This window comes from Mirounga angustirostris, unplaced genomic scaffold (genome assembly GCF_029215605.1).
Source record: "Mirounga angustirostris isolate CCGP_5_RB_7025 unplaced genomic scaffold, mMirAng1.0.hap1 SCAF_6, whole genome shotgun sequence".
Classification (NCBI taxonomy): Eukaryota; Metazoa; Chordata; class Mammalia; order Carnivora; family Phocidae; genus Mirounga; species Mirounga angustirostris.
Window position 1 is genome coordinate 86,269,458 of NW_026991714.1, and position 24,174 is coordinate 86,293,631.

Consider the following 24,174-nt stretch of genomic DNA (forward strand, 5'->3'; position numbering starts at 1 on the left):
ACTGGAAGTTTATACCATTTGACCCCTTCATCCATTCCCTCCACACACCCACCGCCTCTAGCAACCACCAATCTGTTCTCCATGACTTCATTTTGTTTTGTTTTACAGATTCCACATAGAAGGGAGATCATACAGTATTTGTCTTTCTCTGTCTGATTTATTTCACTTAGCTATATAATATCCTCAAGGTCCATCCATGTTGTTATAAATGGCAAGACTTCCTTTTTATGGTTGAATAATACTCCACTGTATACACACATGACATTTTCTTTATCCATCGACCCATCGGTGGACACTTAAGTTATTTCCAAGTCTTGGCTGTTGTAAATACTGCAATACTCACTACTCTGAATATAACTCTTGCTGGCCACTGGAGCCAAGTGATCTAGAAGTACTCCCTAGGTAGCAAATGCAAAACTTGGGGCATCATATGAGCATACAAGCTCCTTTCCAGGAGATACCAGCGAGGAGGAGCGAGGGAGAGGGACAGTGCAAAGACGGCACCTGCCGGCTCCATCTTTGGAGAATACCTTACTAGGCCCCCAGATGCATGTTAAATTAGATGCCTGTCCCTCAGGGCTTTGAGATAAGCAAATGAGCCTCTTTTACAGAAAGGCTGAACCCTGCTTCTGTGTTGAGTTCTGAGGTGGTTGAGTCCACTCACGCAACTGCTTTAAGAACTGTTTCTCGGTTCGCTATAGCCTTGTGGGTCTCATGCATGCAAGCCCTGATGGCTGTCAAAGCTAGATGTTGTGGGGTCTTGTCTCTCAGATGCAGGTCTTAAAAGGTGGGGCATCAGATGTGGGGTTCAAACCCTTTGCTCCTCAGGGAGAAGCTTGGGGTTGTGAGTACCCTCCCAATCGTGGGTCGCTGTGCCAGGGGTGGGGTTTATGGCAAGATTGAATCTCACTTCAATGCAGGTTTTTTTCCTATTCACCTAATGTATAGGACTCACTCAGCTAGTTTGAGGGTTTTTTTCCAGAGGAAATTTTTCCATATGGAGCTATAGATTCAGTGTATCCGTCGGAAGAGATGAGTTCAAGATCCTCCTACGCCACCATCTTGAACGGAAACCCCAGACCTTCTCTATGTGTGTACACACACGTAAGTACACACACACACACACACAGAAGCTTAATACTCATGCTCTTCTAAACTGCTATTTTCCATCTAAAAATACAACTTCAATGTCTTTTCATAAAACACATTTCTATTAGTATTTTATGTGGATGTTGAGTGTTCCATTCAGCAGATGTTCCAAATCTTGCATAATCAATTTCCAAGTATTGGTCTCACAGGATTAGCTATGCTCTGTTTCCCCTCTAACACTGTGATGCCCCTGGTAGGCTAATATGCTTAGAGGCAGCAAATTACTATCTACTTCACCCGTGACTTTGCTACTCATTGAGCTGTTTAGTCGGCAAGAATCAGACGTGATGATTCCCAAATTAATTAAGGCCACCTTACACTTACTTCATAATTATATAATTTTATTAAACACTATGTAAACCAACAAAATATGAGTGCAAAAAGATCACTGTTCTTATGAAAACTAAGGCAGGTACTTTGGAAAGACCTGATACAAAGAAATCAATAAGAAAATTTGTGCTAAATTAGGTATGGGTGAGATGATCATGTACCAGGTAGGGAGGGGGTGATCACAGGATTCTCATTCAATTCAGTTAAAGAAACTGAAACTGAATGCAAAAAAGACAACATAGAAATCTTTTTCTTAGTCTGTATTTATTTATTTGAGACAGTGAGAGAGAGCAAGAGCAGGGGCAGAAGGAGAGGGAGAAGCAGACCCTGCTGAGCAGGGAGCCTGATGTGGGACTTGATCCCTGAACCCTGAGATCATGACCTGAGCTGAACGCAGCTGCTTAACCGACTGAGCCATCCAGGCGCCCCAACAACTTAGAAATCTAATCAGCAGATCAGCTGTCCGAGAATAGAGCCTGGCACTACTTCAACGGAAAATAAACATACGTGTGTGTGTATATATATATATATATATATACACTTTTTTTTCAAATAAAATGCTAAGAACTATATGCACCATTCCTTAAAGAATACTTGTTTAAACTGACTTTCTTAATCAACCAAACACCGAGCCTGATAGTGTCAGAGAAGAGGACTTCATACTAAACCATAATTTCACAGTCCTCTACTGAAAACCACCTGCTCTTAAACTGGGGCCAGAATTAGCCTGGACTTTTGTCTCCTGAGACCATCTCAGACAACACCTTACATCATAGTTATGTAGCACATTAGAGAAAGAACATGGGAGCAGGACTCAGCTCATAATCCTGGCCGTGCTACTCACCAGCTGTATGCCTTTCGGTTGATCACTCTGCCAGCCTCAGTTATATATTCCTTGAAGTTCTGAACTTCATGATGGCATTCTAAATTGTGTGACTCAGCCCTACTGAACAAATGCTATTAGGTAATATATATTCAACTTCCCATTTATGTAGTTGTTCTCAGATAAACAAATGCTGCATAACACAAGACTAAATAACTCGGAACATCTGTGAATACTGGGTTAAGGCAGCTTTTGCTATGACAACAAGCAAGCCCAAATTCACAGTGCCATAATACAGACACATCTCACTTACCAGGTATGGTTTTACCATAGTGTACATTTACCAAGTAATTAAAAAGAAAGTATTTACAACCCATACATTTATGGTCAATTGATTTTTCACAAGGATGCCAAGACCATTTAATGGGGGCAAAAAAAACCCAGTCTTTTCAAGTGCCTCCTACTGGGACAAGTGAATATCTATATGCAAAAGAATGAATTTGGAACACCAACTTCAGACACACACACACACACAAAAATCTAACTCAAAATGGATCAAAGATTTAAATATGAGAGTAAAAACTGTAACACTCTTAGAGAAAACGGGTGAAAGTCTGTGTGACTTTGGGTTGGGCAAAGCTTTCTTAGATATGATGCAAAAAGCATTAAGAAATAATAGATAAACTGAACTTGATCAAAATAAAAACTTGTGTGTGTCAAAGGTCAGTACTGAGAAAATGAAAAGACAACTCACAGAATGGGAGAAAGTGTCTGCAGATAGTCTATCTGACAAGGATCAAATAACCAGAAAATGCAAAGAACTCTTACAACTCAACAATAAAAAGACAAATAACCTAATTCAAAAACAAGCAAAAGACTTTTGAAGAGACATTTCTCCAAAGAAGATACACAGATGGTCAACGGCACATGTAAAGATGTTCAACATCATTAGTCACTAGCGAAATGCGAAATCAAAACCACACTGAGATACCACTTCACACCCACTAGGATGGCTACAGTAAAATAAGAAAAAGAAAAAAAAAAAAAGATGATAAGTGCTGGCAAGAAGGCAGAGAAGCTGGAACCCTCCTATACTGCCGGTGAGAATGTAAAATGGTGCAGCTAATGCGGAACACAGTTCGGCCGCTCCTCAAAAAGTTCCACATACAATTACCCAGCAATTCTACATCTAGCGGTATACCTGATAGAACTAACAACAGATGTTCACACCATGACCTGTACATGAATATTCACAGCAGCATTGTTCATAACAGCCAAAAAGTATAAACCCAACGTCCATCAACTGATGGATACTTAAAATGTGGAAGAGCCTCTTACACAGCCATAAAAAGGAATAAAGTACTGTTACATGCTACAACATGAGTGAACTCTGAAAACATTCTACTCTAAGATTAAAGGAAGCCAGAAGCAAAAGGTCATGTATTATATGATTCCATTTACATGGTATGTTCCAGAATAGGCAAATCCATAAAAACAGAAAGTAGATTCATGACTGCCAGAGAATAAGGGGAGGGGAGAACTGGAACTAACAGGTTGTGATGGAAGTGTTCTGGAATTAGACAGTGGTGACATATGCACCACATACATAGTAAATATACTAAAAACCAGTGAAGAATACACTTTAAAATGGTAAATGTTATGCTTTTGGTTTTATCTCAATGAAAAATGAAACAACTTAAATATCAACAAGTTAAATGTTCCGATACATTAAAAAATCTAAAGTAACACTAATCACAAGAACACTGGAGGAGCTATATGAATTTCAGACAAAGCACATTTCAGAGCAAGGAAAATTATCAGGCATAAAAAGGAGCATTACATAATGATAAAGAAATCAACTGACCAAGAAGACACAATAATCCTTAATGCATATATGTCTAATCAACGAAGGTTAGACAAAACCAAACAGAATTGCAGGGAGAAATAAACAAATCCATCATCATGGCTGGTGACTTCAACACTTCTCCATCAGTAATGGGCAGATCTAGCAGTAGGGCAATAAGGATCTGACAGATCCAGATATTTAGTCAAGACATAGCTCACTCAACACTACCATCAGTTATCAAGACATAGCTCACTCAACACAACATACAACGGACATCCACAGGCAACTTAATCCAGTAACAGTGGAATACACATTCTTCTCAAGCTCATATGGAACATTCACCAAGACAGAATAATTCTGGGCCACAAAACACAACAAATTTTTAAAAATAAAAATTATACAAAGTATGTTCTCAGACCACAATGAAATTAAAAATCAGTAACAGAAAGACAGCTGAAAAAGTCCAAAATACATGGAGGTTAAATGACACACTTCTAAATAACACATGAGACAAGTCTCAAGCAAAATAAGAAGGTATTTTGAACTAAGTGAAAAAAAACAACATAGCAAAATGTGTGGGATGCTGCTTAAAGGGAAAATATAGTTTTGAATGCAAAAATTAGAAAAGAAAAAAGACTGAAAGTCAATAATCTAAGCTTCCATTTTAGGCAACAAAAAAAAAAACAAATTAAATCTAAAGTAAGTAGAAAAAAAAATTAGAGCAGAAATCAATGTAAATAAAACCAGGAAATTTTTAAAAAATCAATAAACCCAAAGTCTGGTTCTTTGAAAATATCAATAAAACAGACAAACCCTTAGCCAGGTGAACAAAGAAAAAAAAGTAGAAGACATAAGTTACTAGTATCAGATGAAAGAAGGGCTACCACTACCAATACCAATCACTGGTAAATTCAACCAAACATTTACGGAAGAAATACATACAACTCTCTACAATTTCTTCCAGAAAGTAAAACTAGAAGGAATACTTCCTACCTCATTCTAGGAAACCACCATTACCCTAATACCAAAACCAATACTGCATGAAAAGAAACTACAAACTAGTATCTCTCATGAACACAGATACAAAAATCTTCAACAAAAATTAGCAAATAAAAACAAACAGTATATTAAAAAATTATACACCAAGATCATGTAGGATTTATTCCAGATATGCAAGTCTGTGTCAACATTAGAAAATCAATGTGATCCATCACATCAACAGAAAAATCACATGATCGTATCAATGGAGGGAGAAAAAAACATTTAACAAAAATCACACCCCTTCATTATAAACCCTCAGGAAACTAGGAAAAGAAATAGGACTTCCTCAACTTGATAAAGAACTTCTGCAAAAAACCCACAGCTAACATCATATTAATACTGAGAAAATAGAAGATGGGGAACAAGGCAAGGATGTCCCTCTTACTACTACTACTATTCAACACTGTACTGGAAATCCAAACTCATGAAATAAGGTAAGAAAAGGAAATAAAAGGCACACAACTTGGGAAAGAATAAAACTGTTCACAGATGACATGACTGTCTACAGAAAATACAAAGACTTCACACACATACCCTCCTGAAACTAGTCAAGTGATTATAGCAAGTTGCAGGATACACAGTTAATATATAAAAGTCAACTGCTTTCCAATGACATATCAGATAAAGGGCTAGTATCCAAAATTTATAAAGAACTTATCAAACTCAACATCCAAAAAAACAAAAAATCCAATCAAGAAATGGGCAGAAGACATGAATAGACCAAAGAAGACATCCAAATGGCCAACAGACACATGAAAAAATGCTCAACATCACTCGGCATCAGGGAAATACAAATCAAAACCACAACGAAATACCACCTCACATTAGTCAGAATGGCTAAAATTAACAACTCGGTAATAACAGATGTTGGCGAGTACACAGAGAAAGGGGAACCCTCTTACACTGTTGGTGGGAATGCAAGCTGGTGTAGCCACTCTGGAAAACAGTATGGATGTTCCTCAAAAAGTTAAAAATAGAATGACCCTATGACCCAGCAATTGCACTACTAGGTGTTTACCCAAAGGATACAAACAGAGTGATTTGAAGGGGCACATGCACCCCAATGTTTATAGCAGCAATGTCTGCAATAGTCAAACTATGGAAAGAGTCCAGATGTCCATCAACAGATGAATGGATAAAAAAGACACACACACACACACACACACACATATACACGAATACTACTCAGCCATCAAAAAGAATGAAATCTTGCCATTTGTAATGAAATGGAAACTAGAGGGAGAAAGACAAATACCATATGATTTCAGTCACATGTGGAATTTAAGAAACAACAGAGGAGGGCGCCTGGGTGGCTCAGTCGTTAAGCGTCTGCCTTCTTCGGCTCAGGTCATGATCCCAGGGTTCTGGGATCGAGTCCCACATCGGGCTCCCTGCTCAGCGGGAAGCCTGCTTCTCCCTCTCCCACTCCCCCTGCTTGTGTTCCTGCTCTCGCTATCTCTCTCTCTGTCAAATAAATAAATAAAATCTTTAAAAAAAAAAAAAAAGAAACAACAGAGGAATATAGGGGAAGGGAAGGAAAAACAAAAACACACGGGGAGGCAAATCACAAGAGACCCTTAACTACAGGAAACAAACTGAAGGTTGCTGGAGGAGAGGGGAAGGAGGGAGTAACTGGGTGATGGGTATTAAGAAGGGCACTTGTTGGGATGAGCACTGGGTGTTGTATGCAACCGATGAATCACTAAATTCTACCCCTGAAACTAATACTACACTATATGTTAACTAAATTGAATTTAAATAAAAAATTTTTTAAAAGTCAAATGCTTTCGTATATACCAGCAATGTACAAGTGGAACTTGAAATTAAAAACACAAGACCATTTATATTAGCAGACAAAAAAAATTTAAATACTTAGGTACAAATCTAACAAAATATGCAAAAGACCTATATGAGAAAAAGTACAAAATTCTGATGAAAGATAGCAAGGAAGGTAAGATCTAAAATGGAAAGACAGTCCATAATCTTGGATAAGAACACTCAATACTGTTAAGAGGTCGGTTCTTCCCAAATTGCTCTACAGTGCAGTGCAATCCCAATCAAAATGCCAGGAAGTTCTTCTGTGGATATCAACAAGTTGATTCTACAGTTTGAATGGGGGGGCGCCTGGGTGGCTCAGTCACGCGTCTGCCTTTGGCTCAGGTCATGATCCCAGGGTCCTGGGATCGAGCCCCGCATAGGGCTCCCTGCTCAGCGGGGAGCCTGTTTCTTCCTCTCCCCCTCTGCCTGCCGCTACCCCTGCTTGTGCTCGCCCTCTCTGTCAAATAACTACCTTTTTTTTTTTTTAAAGAAAAAGGTCTGAAAAGATGCTCAACATTGTATGTCATTAGGGAAATGCAAATTTAAATGAGATACTATTACATACCAGTTAGAATGTCAAAAATCCAAAACAGTAACAGTACCAAATGCTAGCAAGGATGTGGGGCAACAGGAACTCTCATTCACTGTTGGTCAGAAGGCAAAATGGTGGACATTTTATAAGACAGCTTGGCAGTTTCTCACATAACTGAACACACTCTCACCATAAGATCCAATAATTGTGCTCCTTGGTATTTACCCAAAAGAGCTTAAAACTTATGTCCACATAAAAACCTGCACACAGATGTTTACAGCAGCTTTATTCTCTAAGTGCCAAAACTTGGAAGCAATCCAAATTTCCTTCAGTAGGTGAATAGATACTCTGTGCCACATCCACAAAATGGATTATTCAGCAATTTAAAAAGATGAATTATTAAGCCACAAGACCTGGAAGAACCTTAAATGCATATTGCTAAGTGAAAGACCAGTCTGAAAGGCTAAATACTATATGATTCCAACTATATGGCATTCTGGAAAAGGTAAAAATTAACCAGCATTTTTATTTTTTATTTATATTTTTAAGTCACCTCTACACCCAATGGCGGGGGGGGCTGGAACTCACAACCCCGAGATCAAGAGTCAGATGCCCTAGTGACTGAGCCAGCCAGGTACCCCTGAAAGGGAAAAATTAGACAGTAAAAAGATCCGGGGTTACAGGGGTGAGGGAGGAGGGTGCAAACAGAGGATAAGAAATGAATAGGTGAGGTACAGGGGTTTTCAACGCAGTGAAACTAGGTTGTAAGATACTGAAAGTAGGTAAATAACACTACACATTTGTCAAAACCCACAGAACTATAGACAGAAGAGTAAACCATGGACTTTAGTTAATATTGTATCAATACTGGTTCATCAGTTGTAACAAATGTACCACAACAATGTAAGACATTAATAATAGGAGATACTGAAATTAGAAGAAAAATAGCTTCTCTTTGTACTCAGGGTTATTTCCTATTTGAACCCAGGTAAAGTACAAATCCCCCAAAAGGCCAGAAGTTGTGAGATCACAAGAGGTGTTGGAATACAGGAAAAGAAATCAGCAAACCAGACAAGTTGCAGGCAATTTAAGTACCATTAACTATCAGAGAAGCAGTGACATCACTCAAAATTAAAACCAAATAGAGTTTAAAAGTTTAGCTACTTTACTAACTAGTTGCATTCAGGGACGGCAAACAAAGATGAATTCAAAATAATTTGGGAATTAATCATTTAAAACTTAACAAAAATCCAAATATTAGTATTTTTAACACCACGAAAATTACATAGAATTTTGGAAAGATCAAAGTTCTCTAAGCCGCCAAGAAGTAAAACACTCCCCCCCAAATACATGGACTTATAAAATCACTGCATACTATCTCCACAACAGAACCAGAATCCCCCTGGCACCATCACGCTGTATCTATAATTATGCAAAATACTAAGAGGGCACATGAAATTTATGATCTCTGCCCTAAAACATGTCCCATTTCATTGAGACAAAAAAACAAAATAGTTAAGCATTAACCTGCACACTACATAGGGGTTGAAAGACATAAAAAGTTAGTGTGAGCTTGTGTGTGTGTGTGTGTGTGTGTTTCCAACCATTCTTGAAGACCAATGGACAAAAGAGATGAGTAAATGCCCCTGTATATCCCTTAAATATTACATAAGTATTTATCATGCAACTCCAGCTCCTCTTTAAGACGTGGGGACACAGTCATGAAAAGGAAAGACAAGGTCTCTGCTCTTAAGGAGCATATATTCCTAATGCAGAAATGAGAAAATAAACATGTAAGCAAATAAACATGATATTAATGAATAGTGATCAAAGCTAAAAAGAAAACAGGACACCATAAAGGTGAGTGACAAAAGGGATGTACTTCAACTTGGATGACCAGGAAAGACACTTATAGAACAATGATATCTGAGTTGAGATTCAAATGACACAAAGGAGCTAGCCGTGGGAAGTATGGGGAAGAGTGCTCCTGCCTGAGGGATCAGCATGTGTGCAAAAATGTCCCTGGAGCTCTTCCCTCCCGCCCCTGCCCTCAAATCTCTCACCCAGGTAGGTGGTGACATAATCTAGGACTTGTGTCTCCCAAAATTCATTCTAAATCTTTATTTGGCAACTAAATTATTCAAGCTTGAGAAATTAAAAAACATATGCTAATGAGTTCTTCCCACCATCTACAGAGAGATCATCTTAAAAGTATCATGAAATAGTTAACACTGAAATTCTAAGGTACTTCTAACATTTTAATCAATTTTGTATCTAACTCCTTTGCTGAATTTATATACCTTTTGACATACTTATGAAGAGACAAAGAAAACCTATATTCTGTAAATTTATTCATCCATCTAACAAATATTTGAGCACCTAATTACACTCTGTTCCAGCTGATTTCTTCTCTTTATCTCTCCTTTTCCCCTCAATTTAACACCAATCATAATCTACACAGGCTTTTAGTTTGCTTTCCCAATTTAATTTCTCGAGCTATTAAGTGGAATTATCTAGTTTCAGAGTTCTCAACACTGGTTGCACATTAGAATCACCCGAGGAACTTTAAAACAAAAAGCCCAAGGGGCACTTGGCTGGTTCAGTCAGTGGAGTGTGCAGCTCTTGATCTCAAGGTTGTGAGTTCAAGTCCCACGTTGTGTGTAGAGATTACTTACAAATAAAATCTTAAAAAAAAAAGAAAAAGCCAAGCCCTGGTTTGTGATTAATTTGTTTAAATGTTTCAAGAAATTTGATGCTAAATGCTATAAGACTAGTTAAATAACAAAAAGATATATTTACATAATGCTTCCTGCTCTCAAATTTTGAACAAAGAAGTTACTAATAATCACTAACTCAGTAAGCCAATATTTTATTCAGATGATAAGTTTTATAATATTACAAAGAGTGAATTAGGAAATCAAAAGCAAGGAGAAGCGAGTGTGGCATGAACATGGGGAAGCAAAAGAAAACAAGAAAGTATGTGACCATGAAGCAAATGCTTAGCTCCGAGATCAGCAGCTTAAAGAGAAGGTCAGATTAAAACCTAAAAAGAAAGAAAAGATCCCAGCTCACTCAAGGAAAGAGAAGTCCCCCAACACCCTTCCTGTTTCTTCCTCCAATATAAACACACAGCTGGGCCACCTTACCACATCCTGGTTAATACCGACTTTATCAACTTTTCCATTAAAGCCAAACTTGACCTGGTACCGTCAATGATGGACGGGTCTGTATGCCAAGTGTATCCGTTGTGTAACTGCCTGTGTAATGGTTGAAACTGAGAAACTGGGTAAAAGTATCCACTGGCTCTAAGGATTGCCAAGGATCCAAGATTCAATTACCACGTACACAGAAGGGAACCTACGCAGATGACTGCTTAGTACAGAAGTAATTCAGAGTAATTCAGTTACATTGTGGCATCAGTTGAGATCCAGAAGATCCCTGGAGTTCCCATCATGGACATTTCTAACTATAGGTACAATACTGAGTGAATGCCTGATGATGATGGAGCCCCTCGGTTCTAATTCTTAATAGAGTTCCTCAGCCTTCCTTTACCGACTTTTTCTGTTGCCAGTTCATACAAGCAATATGCTATCGCATGAATTATTCTACTTAACCATCTCCTGTTAGGAGCTATGGTTAAATACACTCACTTTTTGATGTTTTGAAACTGATATTTTGTATCACTTTAAATTTTGTTGCATCTTTCTATAAATCAGATGATCGCTCACATAAAAAAAAAAAAAAAAAAGAAAGGAAAATCAAAAGCATGGACAACAAAAAAACACTTCTTTTTGCCGGAACCTCTTCTTACCAAGTGCCAATCAGATAACCTTTGTCTGATGTTACATTTCCTCTATCAACAAGGAAAGTATTTCACATAAGAAAATTTCTCTATAAAATGAGATGTAGCCTTACATTCCATGTTTGGCTAATTTGAATTTTATTATGATGTCTGTCTCAAACCGATGTGGAAGAGAATGGGATCTTGTCATCAATACGTGGCATCAAACTAAGCACCTACAGGGTAAGCACTCAGCTCCTGTGACACAAAGGGGGCTCCCGGGGGTGGGGGACCCTGGGCAACAGCGGCTGACCTGCCTGCCTGCTGCCATCTGCTATTGTCACTCTTCCCTCTTCCTCCTGTCAGCCACCATCTCTGGCTGCCATCAACAAGGTCCACCTCAAACAGCCACCTTTCCCCTCTGGTCCCATTTACTGTAGCTAAGCCACAGGCCGAGAGTCCAGATCCCCAGCTCTGTCGGAATTTCTTCTTCGGTAGGAGGCGCCCTGTTGGTGAAATGCGGGCACGAAGGCATACGGACATTGTGCCATCTTGTGGGCTGTTCTTAAGATTCTGATTATCCCGCTTTCCCAAGTTCCCACCTGCAGCCTCTGGAAAGGAACATGTTACAGTATGATTCCCAATGACTGATGCACGGGGGTCAGGAGATCAGGCCTGTGATTCGCGCCAACTAGCTGTGTGACTTTAGAGGAAGTCATGACACCTCAGACCTCAGTTTCCTTATCTACAAACCAGAAAAATGGACTACCGTCTTTTTTTCACAGAAGAGCCCACAAAGATCATGTAGATAAGCACCACCTCATTACACTAACAAGCAAACAGAAGCCCGGAGGCGAGTGACTTGCCCCGAGTCACATACAAGCAGACGCAGAGCTGCAGGCAGGACCCACATCCACAGGTCACAGCTAATCACCCGCACAATACAAAGAGATCTGAGCAGCTGGTCATTTTTTCCCTTTTCCATTTTGTCCGTTATTAGAATGCATGCTCCTTGAGAACAAGGACATGCCGGACACGCTTCCTGTTTCAAAATTCCCAATTCACCCAATTAGAAAAGGGAGGAGCCTCGATGACTTACTCCCCACTGGTTCTTTAACCTATGGTACATGCATACAGTCACCATAAGGAGGGCTCCCGATTTCATTTCTCATGAAAAAGGTATTGCGTGCCTACCCAGGGTGCCAATGAAGCTGGGGGTTCAGGAGAGGAGCTGATGCAGAGACGTTCAAAGGAGGCAGACTCTGGCTCAGCACAGAAACAAACTGTCTACTAATAAAACGACCCCACAGGGGACTGAGTCTCTTTGAAATATGTTCAAATGTGTCGGAAAATATTTTTTCAAGAGCCAGTGGACTGACTAGTCACCTGTTACCTACAAGAGTGCCCTGCCTGCAGTGTACATCACGAGCCAGAAAAAGACAAGGAAGGTGCAAGGAGACTGGGTAAGAAGCCTCTATGGTAGGATGGTGAGAGAGCACTGTGAAGGTACCAGAAGAGATGGAGAGAAGTAGATGGATTCAAGAGGTATTTAGGAAGCGAAATCTACAGGACTTGGTAACAGACTAGATTTTGGAAATGTGACAGAGAGGAGTTGACTTCCAGTTTCCCAACTCCCAACTCCCAACTAGATGGATGGTGAAAGTGTTTACTGAGATAGGCAATAGAACAAGAAAGCTGGTTTTCAGGGGAGGAGGTGCTCATGAATTCAGTCTTGAACATGATGAGTTTGAGAGGCCACAGACATATCCAAGAAGAAATGTCAGCAAGTTCAATATATAGGATTGGTGCTCAGGAGGCATTTGGGCCAGAGATAGGAATCTGCCTCACCTGCCTATAGGTGGTCATGAAGCTGCATGAAGGGTCATCTAGGGAAAGGAGAGAGCACATGGCTGAGCCCATACCCAGCCATTAAATGGCTACCAGGAGGAGCATGATTATGCATAGAAGACACACCAGAGAGGTATGAAGAAAATCAGAAAGCAATGCAGAGCATTTTGTCTACTGAGAGGTCAAGTAAGGAGACAGAAAAAGGTCTGCTGGACTGACTTACACCTAGTTAACTTTGGTAAGAACTTTTTAGTGGAACGGTGGGGGCTTAAAAGTGGAAGGTGAGAAAGTAAAGTCAACCCTTGAGCACTGGCTACAATGTGCAAGAATGACAGGGCAATATCTAGAGGCGGGAGGGTCAAGTGGAAGAGGCTAAAATAGGAGCGTGTGTGCAAGCAGATGGGAAGAAGTGCAGGGGAGAGGATCCTCACAGGGTCCTGGAAAGGCAGGAGGGCATGGACTCCCGAGCGAGGGTGGAGACTTAACCTGAGGAGGAAGGAGAGCCCCTCCACATACCAGGCGAGGAGGAGAAGGGTACAGATACAAGAATGGGACTGTGATCGGCAGAATGAAGGAGCTCCTGTATGACGGTTGCTATTTTTTCCATACAACTGGAGATGAAATTGTATGTTGAGATGGAAGAGGAAGGCTAGGTAGGATGTCAACAGCACACCCACGTAAATGGGTCTACTTTATCTCTGTTATGCCACTTTCTCTCCCCTATTACCAATACCTTATGTCCTATTCATCTTAGATGGCTGTCAACCCTAAGGATTTTTGTATTTCTAAGCTGACAAAGTCTGATGTTGCCACCGCCTCTGCCCCAGGTGACTCTTCCCCATCTGCCACTCCTGCATCTTGATCACCTCCATCTTTCACATACCTTTCCCCTCCTCTGTATATCTCATTAGATCTCATAAAAACCATTAACATGACTTTTTAAGTAGTCTCCTGCCACCAGTCAGCTCCAATGCAACAGATATGACCATGAAACTTCCTGCTTTCAACCTGACTGTAACTCTGCAATGAATACTGACTGCATCAACGTAGACCCCCCTCACTGGAGCATCCAAGGTACAACTGGAAGCCCCACCCCACCTACCTTTCTACCTTCCCAGTCTCATTCCAAAACGTGCTGAATGAGACATATAGGTAGAACTATAACCCTGACAGCAAGCTCTCCACTCATCATTGCTGCCATGAAACTGTAACTTATAAAATATCTCTCTGAAGGAAACACAAAGTGCAAATAACCTTTATCTCCAGGTCCCACCCAGAAAATCAATAACATTTTACACAGAACAGCCGTTCTATGCATATTTCTTCTCTGTATGAAGTGGTCAGGTTCAGGAGCACTACAAATTGTCTGCTACATTCAGAAGTTTAAGAGCCATGAAAGAACATGGAGTTGCTAGTATTCTAGCCACTTTCCCAGTTTGCTCTCTCCCTACCTCTAAGTCCTACTTTACAACTTCTGTTTTGAGATTTCTATTTTCTGAAGCTGCTTTGACCAAAGGCATTCTGTCAGCTCACAGTGAGAAAATGGGGCTAGTAAGTCTGAGAAAATGCTGGTGTTAGGCCCAAAGGAAGCCTGAAGAAGTCCAAAGATGGACAAGCTACAGAGATTTCTGTGCTTTGAGATTAAGTCTCTGTGTGTGCCTTTTCTTCTTCCTATGACCTCTCCTCCTCATGTATCCTTAGTTAACAAAAGGTTTCTGGATCAGTGAATTCACTCTGTACTCTCTTTCAGACATTCCATTCAAGTTACACCTTTTATTACAGTGGTTTAGTAGAAACATCTCTGCACAAGAACAAGAGCATAATATTCCTCTGTCTAGACAGTCCTACACATTAGAAATGATACGGCTGCACTGTGGAGGATCCAGGTATAAACACTTTTTAAAAGCCAGAGTTTGGGAGATGTGACCTGAAAGCAAATATCAAAAAGGGACTAGCTGGTTAACCCAAAAAAGAAAGAAACACAGTATGACTTGAAGTCATCAAAAAATAAGAAATTTAAACTCCCTCTTTCAAAATTTTAGGTGCCTACAGAGCCAAAACGTTTTAACTTTTTAACACTGAAACCAGCTACTAAATCCCAATCCTTAGAAATTAAACATATATTTTTTGATAGTTTAAGTACAGACCCAGAGGGATACACAAAATAGATAAAGTTCCTCCGAGCTCTGTTTCAAATCTTGGACATTTTCAAGGCTATGCCTGACGAACCTTTATTGTCAATAAAATGTTTTCAGTTTAAATTTCTATTCTGTAAGTTTATGTGCTACAGTTATCTGCAGACCAGCTTCGAGTTGACTTATGAAGAGAAGTAGGGCAACTTTAGAAAAGGAGCTTGGTTTGCTTTGTAGTACTGCAACAGAATCAGTAAGGACAGTACAGTCTTTCAAATTTGTCATTCCAGGAGCTTTAGACGAAAGTTAGGCAAAAACCTTAGGTTAATTGCCTTTTTCACCCGACCCGATTTCTCGGTAAGTACATGCGTTCAGAAATGTGCTCAACACACACTCGCTGAGCTCTGAGGTGCAAGGCACTGGGAGGCGTCTGTCAGGCCAGGGGACCGGCGGTCTGACTGTTCCGCACGGTAACAGAATCGGGTCCTAACAGGGGCTCTTACGTTTAGCTCAAAACCACTTGCCCTGAACTTTCAGGCCTTTTCACTCAATGTGCACGATTTCACCGAAGTGCTTTCTCCAGGCTGCACCTACCAAACCTGAGGTCAAGAGACTCACTGCGAAGTGCAGCGAGGTCCCCGCCGAGGGCCCGTCCCGGGCGGGCAGAGCCCAGGAAGCCCGCAGGAGAAGCCGGAGGAGAGACCCCGGAGGGCAAAGGAGGGCAGGCCACCCACGGCCCGGCTCCGGGGAGAGGAGCCCTGGCGCGCACCTTCATGAACTCGTCCTTGTCGAAGCAGAGCGTGTCCGGCCCCTTGGGCAGGTTCATCCTACTTTTCTCCATCCCGCCGGCCGCCGCCTCTCAGCGCCGAGACTCGAGCGAGGAAGAAAAGTAAGAGGCGGCGCTCCCCGACGCTGCTACCGCAGCCACTGCCAGTCTCCACGGCACAGAAGGCACCGCTTCCGCCAACATGGCAGCGCCCGCGCCGCGGCCAATGAGCGAGGACGCCGCGGGCCCGCCTCCGCCTGCCGTCGCCAAGAGAGGCGCGCGGACCGCCGCCGCTGAGCCAGCAGCTGGTGCTGCCCCCGTGCGGCGGAGGGCGGCACTACGGCCTCGCGCACGTTGCTGCCGGGCCGCCCAGCTGCTGGCGAGGCCGGGTGAGCCCGGGAGGGGACGGGCGGGGAGGGTCAGGGGCACTGCCTCCCAACCCCACCATTTCCATCGGAAAATCGGCCTGCGAGGCTCTGCCAGTGTCTTCTCCCCGAGATTGTTCCGCGGGAAGCACAGCCGTGGCGGGACGCTGGCCCTTTGGTTCTGAGGCCGGTCTTCCAGAGTTGGGCACATCACCGTGTCAGTCCTCCGGTCCCCGCGCGCGGCCGCCGCTGCCGCCCGGGCGCTGAGGCCTCCGTGGGAGCCTGGCCTCCGCCCTTAGCCCCGGCCCCCACGGGCGACCGTAGCTTCTCCTCCCCTGGGCTCGGTTCCAGCGATCTGTAGGGAGGACGGCGGGCAGCTGGGCAGCTCCCTGCTCCACTTCGGGCTCAGCTCCAGGGTGGCCAGCCTCTGAGCACAAGTTTGGGTCCTCAAGGCTCTTAAAGGATCGCCTCGCTACCGGCTGACAAAACACAGCCGACAAATAGATGTGCGTGCATGTTAATTTCTAATCTAAGCCAGGAATAGGCGAAATTGTGTTTGTGTCCAGCATTGGTGCATTCGCCACATCTCCCTCCAATTTCTGAGACTCCCTCCTCCCCCCATCCATCCCACATTTATTTTGAGATTTGCTTTCTTCTTCCCTTGCTCTCCCATTGTCCTCCCCTTAGTGTGAATGCCATGGTCAAATGATGATGATTCATTTCCCTTTTTTTTTTTTCTTCTTGAGAATCTGACAACTCAAACCACAAATCTCACTTCTCACTCTTCACCCGCAGCCTTGCTGTAATAAACCAGGCCTAGGCTGCTCCTCCCAATGCTGTGTTATCCTAGAGATAACATTACCCTAATCGTCCTTATAAAGAGATGGAACAGTGGGAGACAATATCTTATAATGAGAGTCTTGTATTCAAGTCACTCCAAACTGGAAACAGGTCACTTTTTAAAGACGTAGGTATAGAATCTGAAACAATATATTCCTTAGCAGTGGGCCTGGCAAGCCTTGTTGAAGAAAATACTCCCAGCCAACACCCAGAAATACGAAAGAGAGGATGAGAGCTGGAATCTTATCTGGAGAAGCAGAATAAATTGCCAGAGGAACAATTATGAAAAGTACACTCTATGCCCTGTTATGTTCGTTTGGATATAGGGAATGAAAGCCTCATTATTTGGTCTTTGTTTACACTTATTATGAAAATTTTCAAACATACACAAAAGTGTGGAGAGCACAAGGATCCCGGCCCTTCCATGTACTTATCACTCGGCTTCCCCAATCCTCTGTTTCATATGCCCTCCTCCTACCACTGCCCCTGCAGGGCCACCCTGTTTTGTTTTTTTTGTTTTGTTTTTTTTTTTTGGAGGGAGGAGGTCTGGAATATATTTTAAAGTAAATCCCAAACATCACATCATTCCCTGCTCCCCAAATACCTTGGTTTACACATCAAAGAAGAAGAAGGAGGAAGAGGAGGAGGGGAAGAAGGAGAAGGAGGAGGGATGAAGAAGAAAAGATTTCTGTACAGGCCCACAATGCCAAAATCAACAGGTCTAATAAGCTATTCCGATCAACTCTGAGAGGCATGACTTTTAGCCCAGGGCCACACCGTTAATAAGTGACAAGTGCAAACTCAGGCAGCTCAAACTGCAACGCCCACACTCCTCACCAAGGCACCAAGAGAGGGGGCGAGGATGCGGGGCAGACCAAACAAAGATGTCTGGGACCCCCTGCCTGCCCTAAAGTCTAGCTGAGCTAGTAGTTGAACTGTTTCTTACCTTAACTGTAATTCCCTTCTGAAATTATTGCCGGGCCTTTGGTAAAGACATGAGCCTGAACTTGTGCAGCCTGGAGTGCTAATCCTGGGGATGCTGAAGGGAATAGGCACTAACAAAGAATGAAAATCTCTGCTGCCTGCTCTCCTCCCAGAAGTCGGTAGGGAACAGCCAAGGGTCAGTAGGGAACAGCCAAGATCCCAAACAGTGGGCTGCCACTTGGGGCCACAGACTGTGGCAGTGGTGCGGCCCACCAAAGCCAGGAGCAACAGGAAAGACCCCGGTTGCTAATGGAACACTCTGGGGAGGACAAAGGCAAGGTGGAGAGTAAGCTGAAACCTGCCCGAAGGACTTTGCCCTCAGCTTCCACTCGGAGCTGACATTCAGTTGGTACACACCATTTCAGCCACGCAAAGTTTGGCGACTAGCCTCTGGCCAGAGCCTGCTGTGTGTCCCCTGCCCTGAGCCCTTCCCAAGATCCCTACCCTGGCCTTGGGATCCAGCCATTGGAAGGCTAACACGTGGCTCGGCAGGGGTCCTCTGGCCAGCTTTCAGTTGGTTAGTTGTCTGTGCTGTTAAAGATTTGTCTACTGTTAAATGTCTGACTCTCATCTTTGGTGATGACACCTGTTTCATAGGAAACAGGAGCTGGAAGATTAAATTAAAAAGTAGATAAAAAGCTCTTCATCAGTGCCAGACATAATCAGCTGTCAGTATATCCTAATCTCTCCCCTCTTCTCTGACCTATACTTTCCTTAATGAGGAATGACACTTTAAGTTGACATTTTTTATCTTCAAGGCTCTCTCTCTATTCCCTAACTTGTCTCTCTTGCCTTCATTTCATCCTAAAGCTTGTGCCCACGACTTCATTTCTAAGTAAATATTAACCCCCTTTGACTTTGACTCTCTGGAAAATTCTCAGTTCCCTATTTTCGCTGGCATCATGACAGATCCCCATTTCTCCTTCCCACTCTTCTCTATTTATAGTTTTCACATTTTTGGCAGGTTTGCTACAGAACACTCAAAAATTGCAAAGAGAAATATTGTGCTCCGGAAATTCACACGAGCATTTTCTCCAATATCATCCTTATGTTCTTCTGATCCTCTCTTGAACTGTTGGACAGCCAACTCTTCTACCAGCAACCAGAGTCATCCTTGTTCACTACTGTGGGAATGGAGGGTTTCCATTTTGACCTGCAGGCTGAGCCTATAGTCTGGTGGTCCTTGGGTGCCAGGATAGCAGGTGTGGGGCGGGAGAGACACAGAGGATAAGCATCATGGTAGAGGCCTCCATTCGACCAGGAAAGCTCACAATGAGCCAACAGGACCATTTCAACATCTTCTGTATTTTCGTTATACCCGGTTTCATTCCAGAGTGGATTTGAGGTCATTTGGTTTTTTTGTTTTGTTTTAAAGATTTTATTTATTTATCTGAGAGAGACAGAGAATGAGAGACAGAGAGCACGAGAGGGAAGAGGGCAGAGGGGGAAGCAGACCCCCTGCTGAGCAGGGAGCCTGATGTGAGACTCGATCCCGGGACTCCAGGATCATGACCTGAGCCGAAGGCAGTCGCTTAACCAACTGAGCCACCCAGGCGCCCCCATTTGGTTTGATTCTTAAATATTTCCCATTCCAACTAGAAAACAGAGTCATCCTAGGGGCTCCCAATCCTGCCTCAACTCCCTAATCAATTAGTACACTAAATCGGGAATTTAACATCTTAGTGGTTTCCTTGTTAATGAATGAATTAAATAAAATCTCTACAAGTGTTCATCTTATATTTGTAAAAGGTCATTATTTAATCTTTTCAAGACAATGATACATTAGCAGCATGTCAAATAATAAATTGTGGTAGGATTCTGGTAAATGCAAAGTGCAGAGAAATCAAATCAGAGCGGATTTTAGAATTACCTTCTGTGTGGCCAGGCTATGCCAGAGGGGGAGAATGCATGAAGCTCAAAGACCTGGCATCTGCTCCTGAGCAGTTACAACCATCTGTGTTGACATTGGCATGCCTGACAAATGTATACAACTTTCCCATCAGTGTTTCTCGGGGTTCAATTAACCTTTCTCTTCCATGCTACTCTCCCCTGCAGTGATATCAACTGGGCCCTTGGTTTCAGCTCCCATTCCCTAGCCAACACTTCTCCCATCGATTCACCACCATCTGTTTCTTTCCTCCCCACCAGACCCATGTAACCGACCATCTACTTGTGCTATTTCACTGTGATGTTCCACCCGTGCCTCAAAACTCAGCATGTTCTAAACTTGATTCACTGTCTTTTCTGAAAGACTGGCTTATCCTCCTTCATTTTGTTTCTTTGGAAATGGCTCCACCAATGCCAGAGGCATGGACTAGAAACCCAGGAATCAATCATACAACTGAGCCAACCTGCTGTACTTTAAAACACTTGACCACAAACCTCCAGTGAGTACTCAACACTGACTTCAAACTCCCTTGTCTCTCCAGTGGGTTTGCTTTCCCTCTAATGGATGACCATTTCACACCTTCAAGACGTGCCTCAACACCCTCCACCCCCACCTCTTCTGAACAATGCCCCTTCACTCTCAGTTCCTGTCCTACGGTCACACTTCAAGAAAATAAAAGCCACTTGGGCAGGAATTCCCTTATCTTACCGCCATCAAATCAAATCTATACCTGCATTTGTATCCATTTTTACTTGGTTTTAAACATTTACTCAATAAATATTTAGTAAGTACCTACTATGTACTACATACTGCCCTGAGTGTTTGTAAATCTGTGGTGAACAACACAGAAAAGTCCCTGGCGTCATGGAATTTACATGGTATTTGGAGAAATGTACAAGAAACACAGAAAGAGCTGAAGATAGAGCAGGGTTATTGAGAAGAGCAGGGAGAGAATATCCTAGGGGAATATGGGCCCCTGCTCTAACCCACCCACCTGGGTCCCCTTCCTTGTGCTTAGGATTCACTCCCTCCAACCCTCACCAGGACTCCACTCCCAGGGTTAACATCGAGGTCTTTTCTAATGGATCCTTCCAGTCAGCATACAAATGACCTTTGTCTTAAAAATAAAAGAAAAAGAAAAAAACCCAAAGACTTCCTTTGACCTTATATCTTCCTACAACAACCTCTGTATTTCTTTCCCCATCTCATTCCCAGCATAACTTGTAAAATATTTGTCTACAGCTGTGGGTACCCTATTAGCATACCATGTCCCCAAGGATACTTGAAAAATCTCTAAAGAATCCTTGTGTGAAGATCATTTTAAGGGAGTCTATTTCCAAATCCAAACTCCATGTATGCTCTGTAGTATAGCTGATATGCCCAAGGATGGGTCTGATAATCACGATACTCCTCTCGCTTCCTGCAAGAACAGCACAATCCTCCCAAATCTTATTACAGCATAGGTATCATGGGCTGATATACCAAAGTTGAAATACCAGTTTTGTTTCAAATAATGTCCTTCTGTGGGTAATCCTGGGGCTCCACCTTCGGGGCTTCCTCTCCTTAATAAGGGTGAAGGTTAGCATTGGAAAGAGGGTATTTGGGCAGATGTTTAAGTGCTCTGAAATCAGAAAAACAATCAGCTTGGGTTAGTGACACTGATTCCTTTATATTTACATTAAACTATATATTTTTAGGGACATAATAGGAAAAAACACAAGTAAGCATTTTAATGGTTTCTTTCCATTCCAGTGTAGTTTGGTAAATAAAATAACAGAAAACTAGGTTGTCCTGCTTTTAAAAATATCAAATTGTAGCAGGAAAATGTTATTCCAATGAGGTCAATCCTTTCTTACTTCATTTTTTTTAAATGCTTAACATTTTCAATGTCTAGTTAATAAAATATACATAAACCGCAATGAAAAGTTTATGACTAAAAATTTCAGATGTCCACTTAAAAATGTGCAAGGTGCATGAATTCTCATAGGGGGTCTGTGCACCATATGCGCCTACTTCTAGCAAACATGGACATACACTCTGTGTCTCTAGGTTCCAGCTTCCTTAGTGCCCTCTTAGTCACATGGTTTCTCTTCCTACCATCCTGGACCTATATTCTCAAACTGCTTCTCTAACTCATCTCTGCACCTTTGAAGAGCTTGATTCTGGGTCTTCTGTAGCCATGCTCGATCAGGGTTTCACAACCTGGCACTGTTGACACTTTGGTGGATTATTCTCTGCTGTGGGGCTGTCCTGCGCACTGCTTGATGGTTAGCAGCATCTCTGGTCTCTAGCCACTAGATGCCGGTAGCACCAACCCAGTTGTGACCACCAAAAATGTCTCTGGATATTGTTCAATCTACCCTGGGAGCAAAACCCCCTGCCTCCCAGTCCCAGTGTCCAGCTGCCTGCAGCATTTCTCCATGAATATGTAACAGGAGTCTTATTTTCACCATGATTTCTAACCTTCTCCTTTCCCAGCCTCCCCAACTTAGTAAATGGCATCCCCACTTACCTACTGGCTAAAGCCTCAGCCCCTGGGGTGAGTTCCCTCTTTCCCTTATCTCCTATCTAATCCATCAGCAAAGCCAATTGATTTTACCTCCAAAACAGAAGTCAGACTTGATCACTGCTCTTCATATCCACCGCTCCCATTTGAATCCAAACCCTGAAATTTTTTTGCACTTCAAATACTGCTAACAGGCTTTGGTCCCACAACTACACCTACACAGACATTTTACAAGACGCTAATCACCACCACATTGCCCAATCCAATGATTAATTCTCAGATCTCAAATGATTCAACCCATCAGTCCTAAATGACACAGAAGTCCCTTCACTTCTCTCGAAATATTCTATTTCATTCATCGAGATTTTGGCTCTCCCTTCTTCTTCCACAATTGTCAGTGATGGCTCCTTTCTTTGCTGGGTTCTCTTGAGCTTCCTGACCTTTAAACATCAGTCCTGTGCTCTGGGACTCAGACCTTCAGTCTGAATTTTCTGTTGTGTGAAAAAACAAAATTCAACTGAGTAAATTTTAAAGAACCTATTGGCTTTATTCAATGATTCATGAAATGGGGAGTATCTGATCTAGCAGATTGAAAGGACCTCCGAGGAGCTGTACAAAATGAAAGACTTTTATAGGCAGAAAGGAGGAGGAGCAAGGAAGTCACATTAGGCAAAAAAGCAGGTTGGTAATGGCAAGGTGACTTTGCTTCAGGGGATGGCCGGGGTCTGTCAGGCAGATGACATAACAAGTGAGGATCAGGTGGGGCCTGATTGACTGGTTTCAGATTCCATTTCTGGGAGAGCTGAAATCATAATTAAGTCTTGGTTGGGTGACGTGGGCCTTAGCATAAACAACTCCATTTTGGGCCCGTTGTCTTGTTTGTAATAGTTACTGCATAACAAATAATAGCAAGTTTAGTAGCTTTAAACAACTCAGTTTATTATCTTACCATTTCTGTCTGTCAGGAGGCCAGGCACAGCTTAATTGGGGTCCTCTGCTCAGGGTCTCACTCAAAGGCGAAGAGAAGGTGTCAACCAGGCCGTGTTTTCACCTGCAGGCTCCACTGGGGAAGACTGCTTCCAAACTCACTCAGGTTGTTGGCAGAACTCATTTCCTTGCACCTGCATGGTTTAGTGGGCAGTCAGGGGGAGATTCTCCTGGCTGTTAACTAGAGACTATCCTCAGCTCCCAGAGGCCACCTGCTGTTTCCTGCCATATGACTCTCTCCACACGTGGCTCAAAATATGGCTCTTTGCTTCTCAAAGGCCAGCAGGATAGCCTCTCACTCCAGTCAGTAAAAACGGTCTGATTTAATATAATATGATCATAATAGTGACATCCCCTTACCTTGCCAAATTCTACTGGTTAAAAGCAAATCCTAGGTCCTGTCCACACTCCCGTCCACACTCACAGGACAAACACCAGGGGACAGATATTCACGAAGCTGCCTGAGCATGCTGCCGAGCACACCTCTGTCCATACTCACTGCGTAGGTCAGTCCATCCCTTCTCAGGGCTGGAAATAT

General features: G+C 42.6%; 1 protein-coding gene and 1 pseudogene across 2 annotated transcripts in view; one reads left to right on the forward strand and one right to left on the reverse strand.

Moving 5' to 3' along the window:
* The window catches only part of COG2 (component of oligomeric golgi complex 2), a 50,237-nt gene extending 33,959 nt beyond the window's left edge, over positions 1-16,278 (reverse strand). Inside the window, exon 1 of one of the 2 annotated variants that reach the window (XM_045877848.3) lies at positions 16,070-16,278. In XM_045877848.3, the coding sequence (XP_045733804.1) occupies positions 16,070-16,141 (72 nt within the window). In that variant the 5' untranslated portion in view covers positions 16,142-16,278. The remainder of the gene's footprint in view (positions 1-16,069) is intronic. The other variant, XM_045877847.3, reaches the window with a different exon arrangement.
* Positions 10,490-11,060, forward strand: LOC123846436 (rRNA-processing protein FCF1 homolog; annotated as a pseudogene).
* Positions 16,279-24,174: the final 7,896 nt, after the last annotated feature.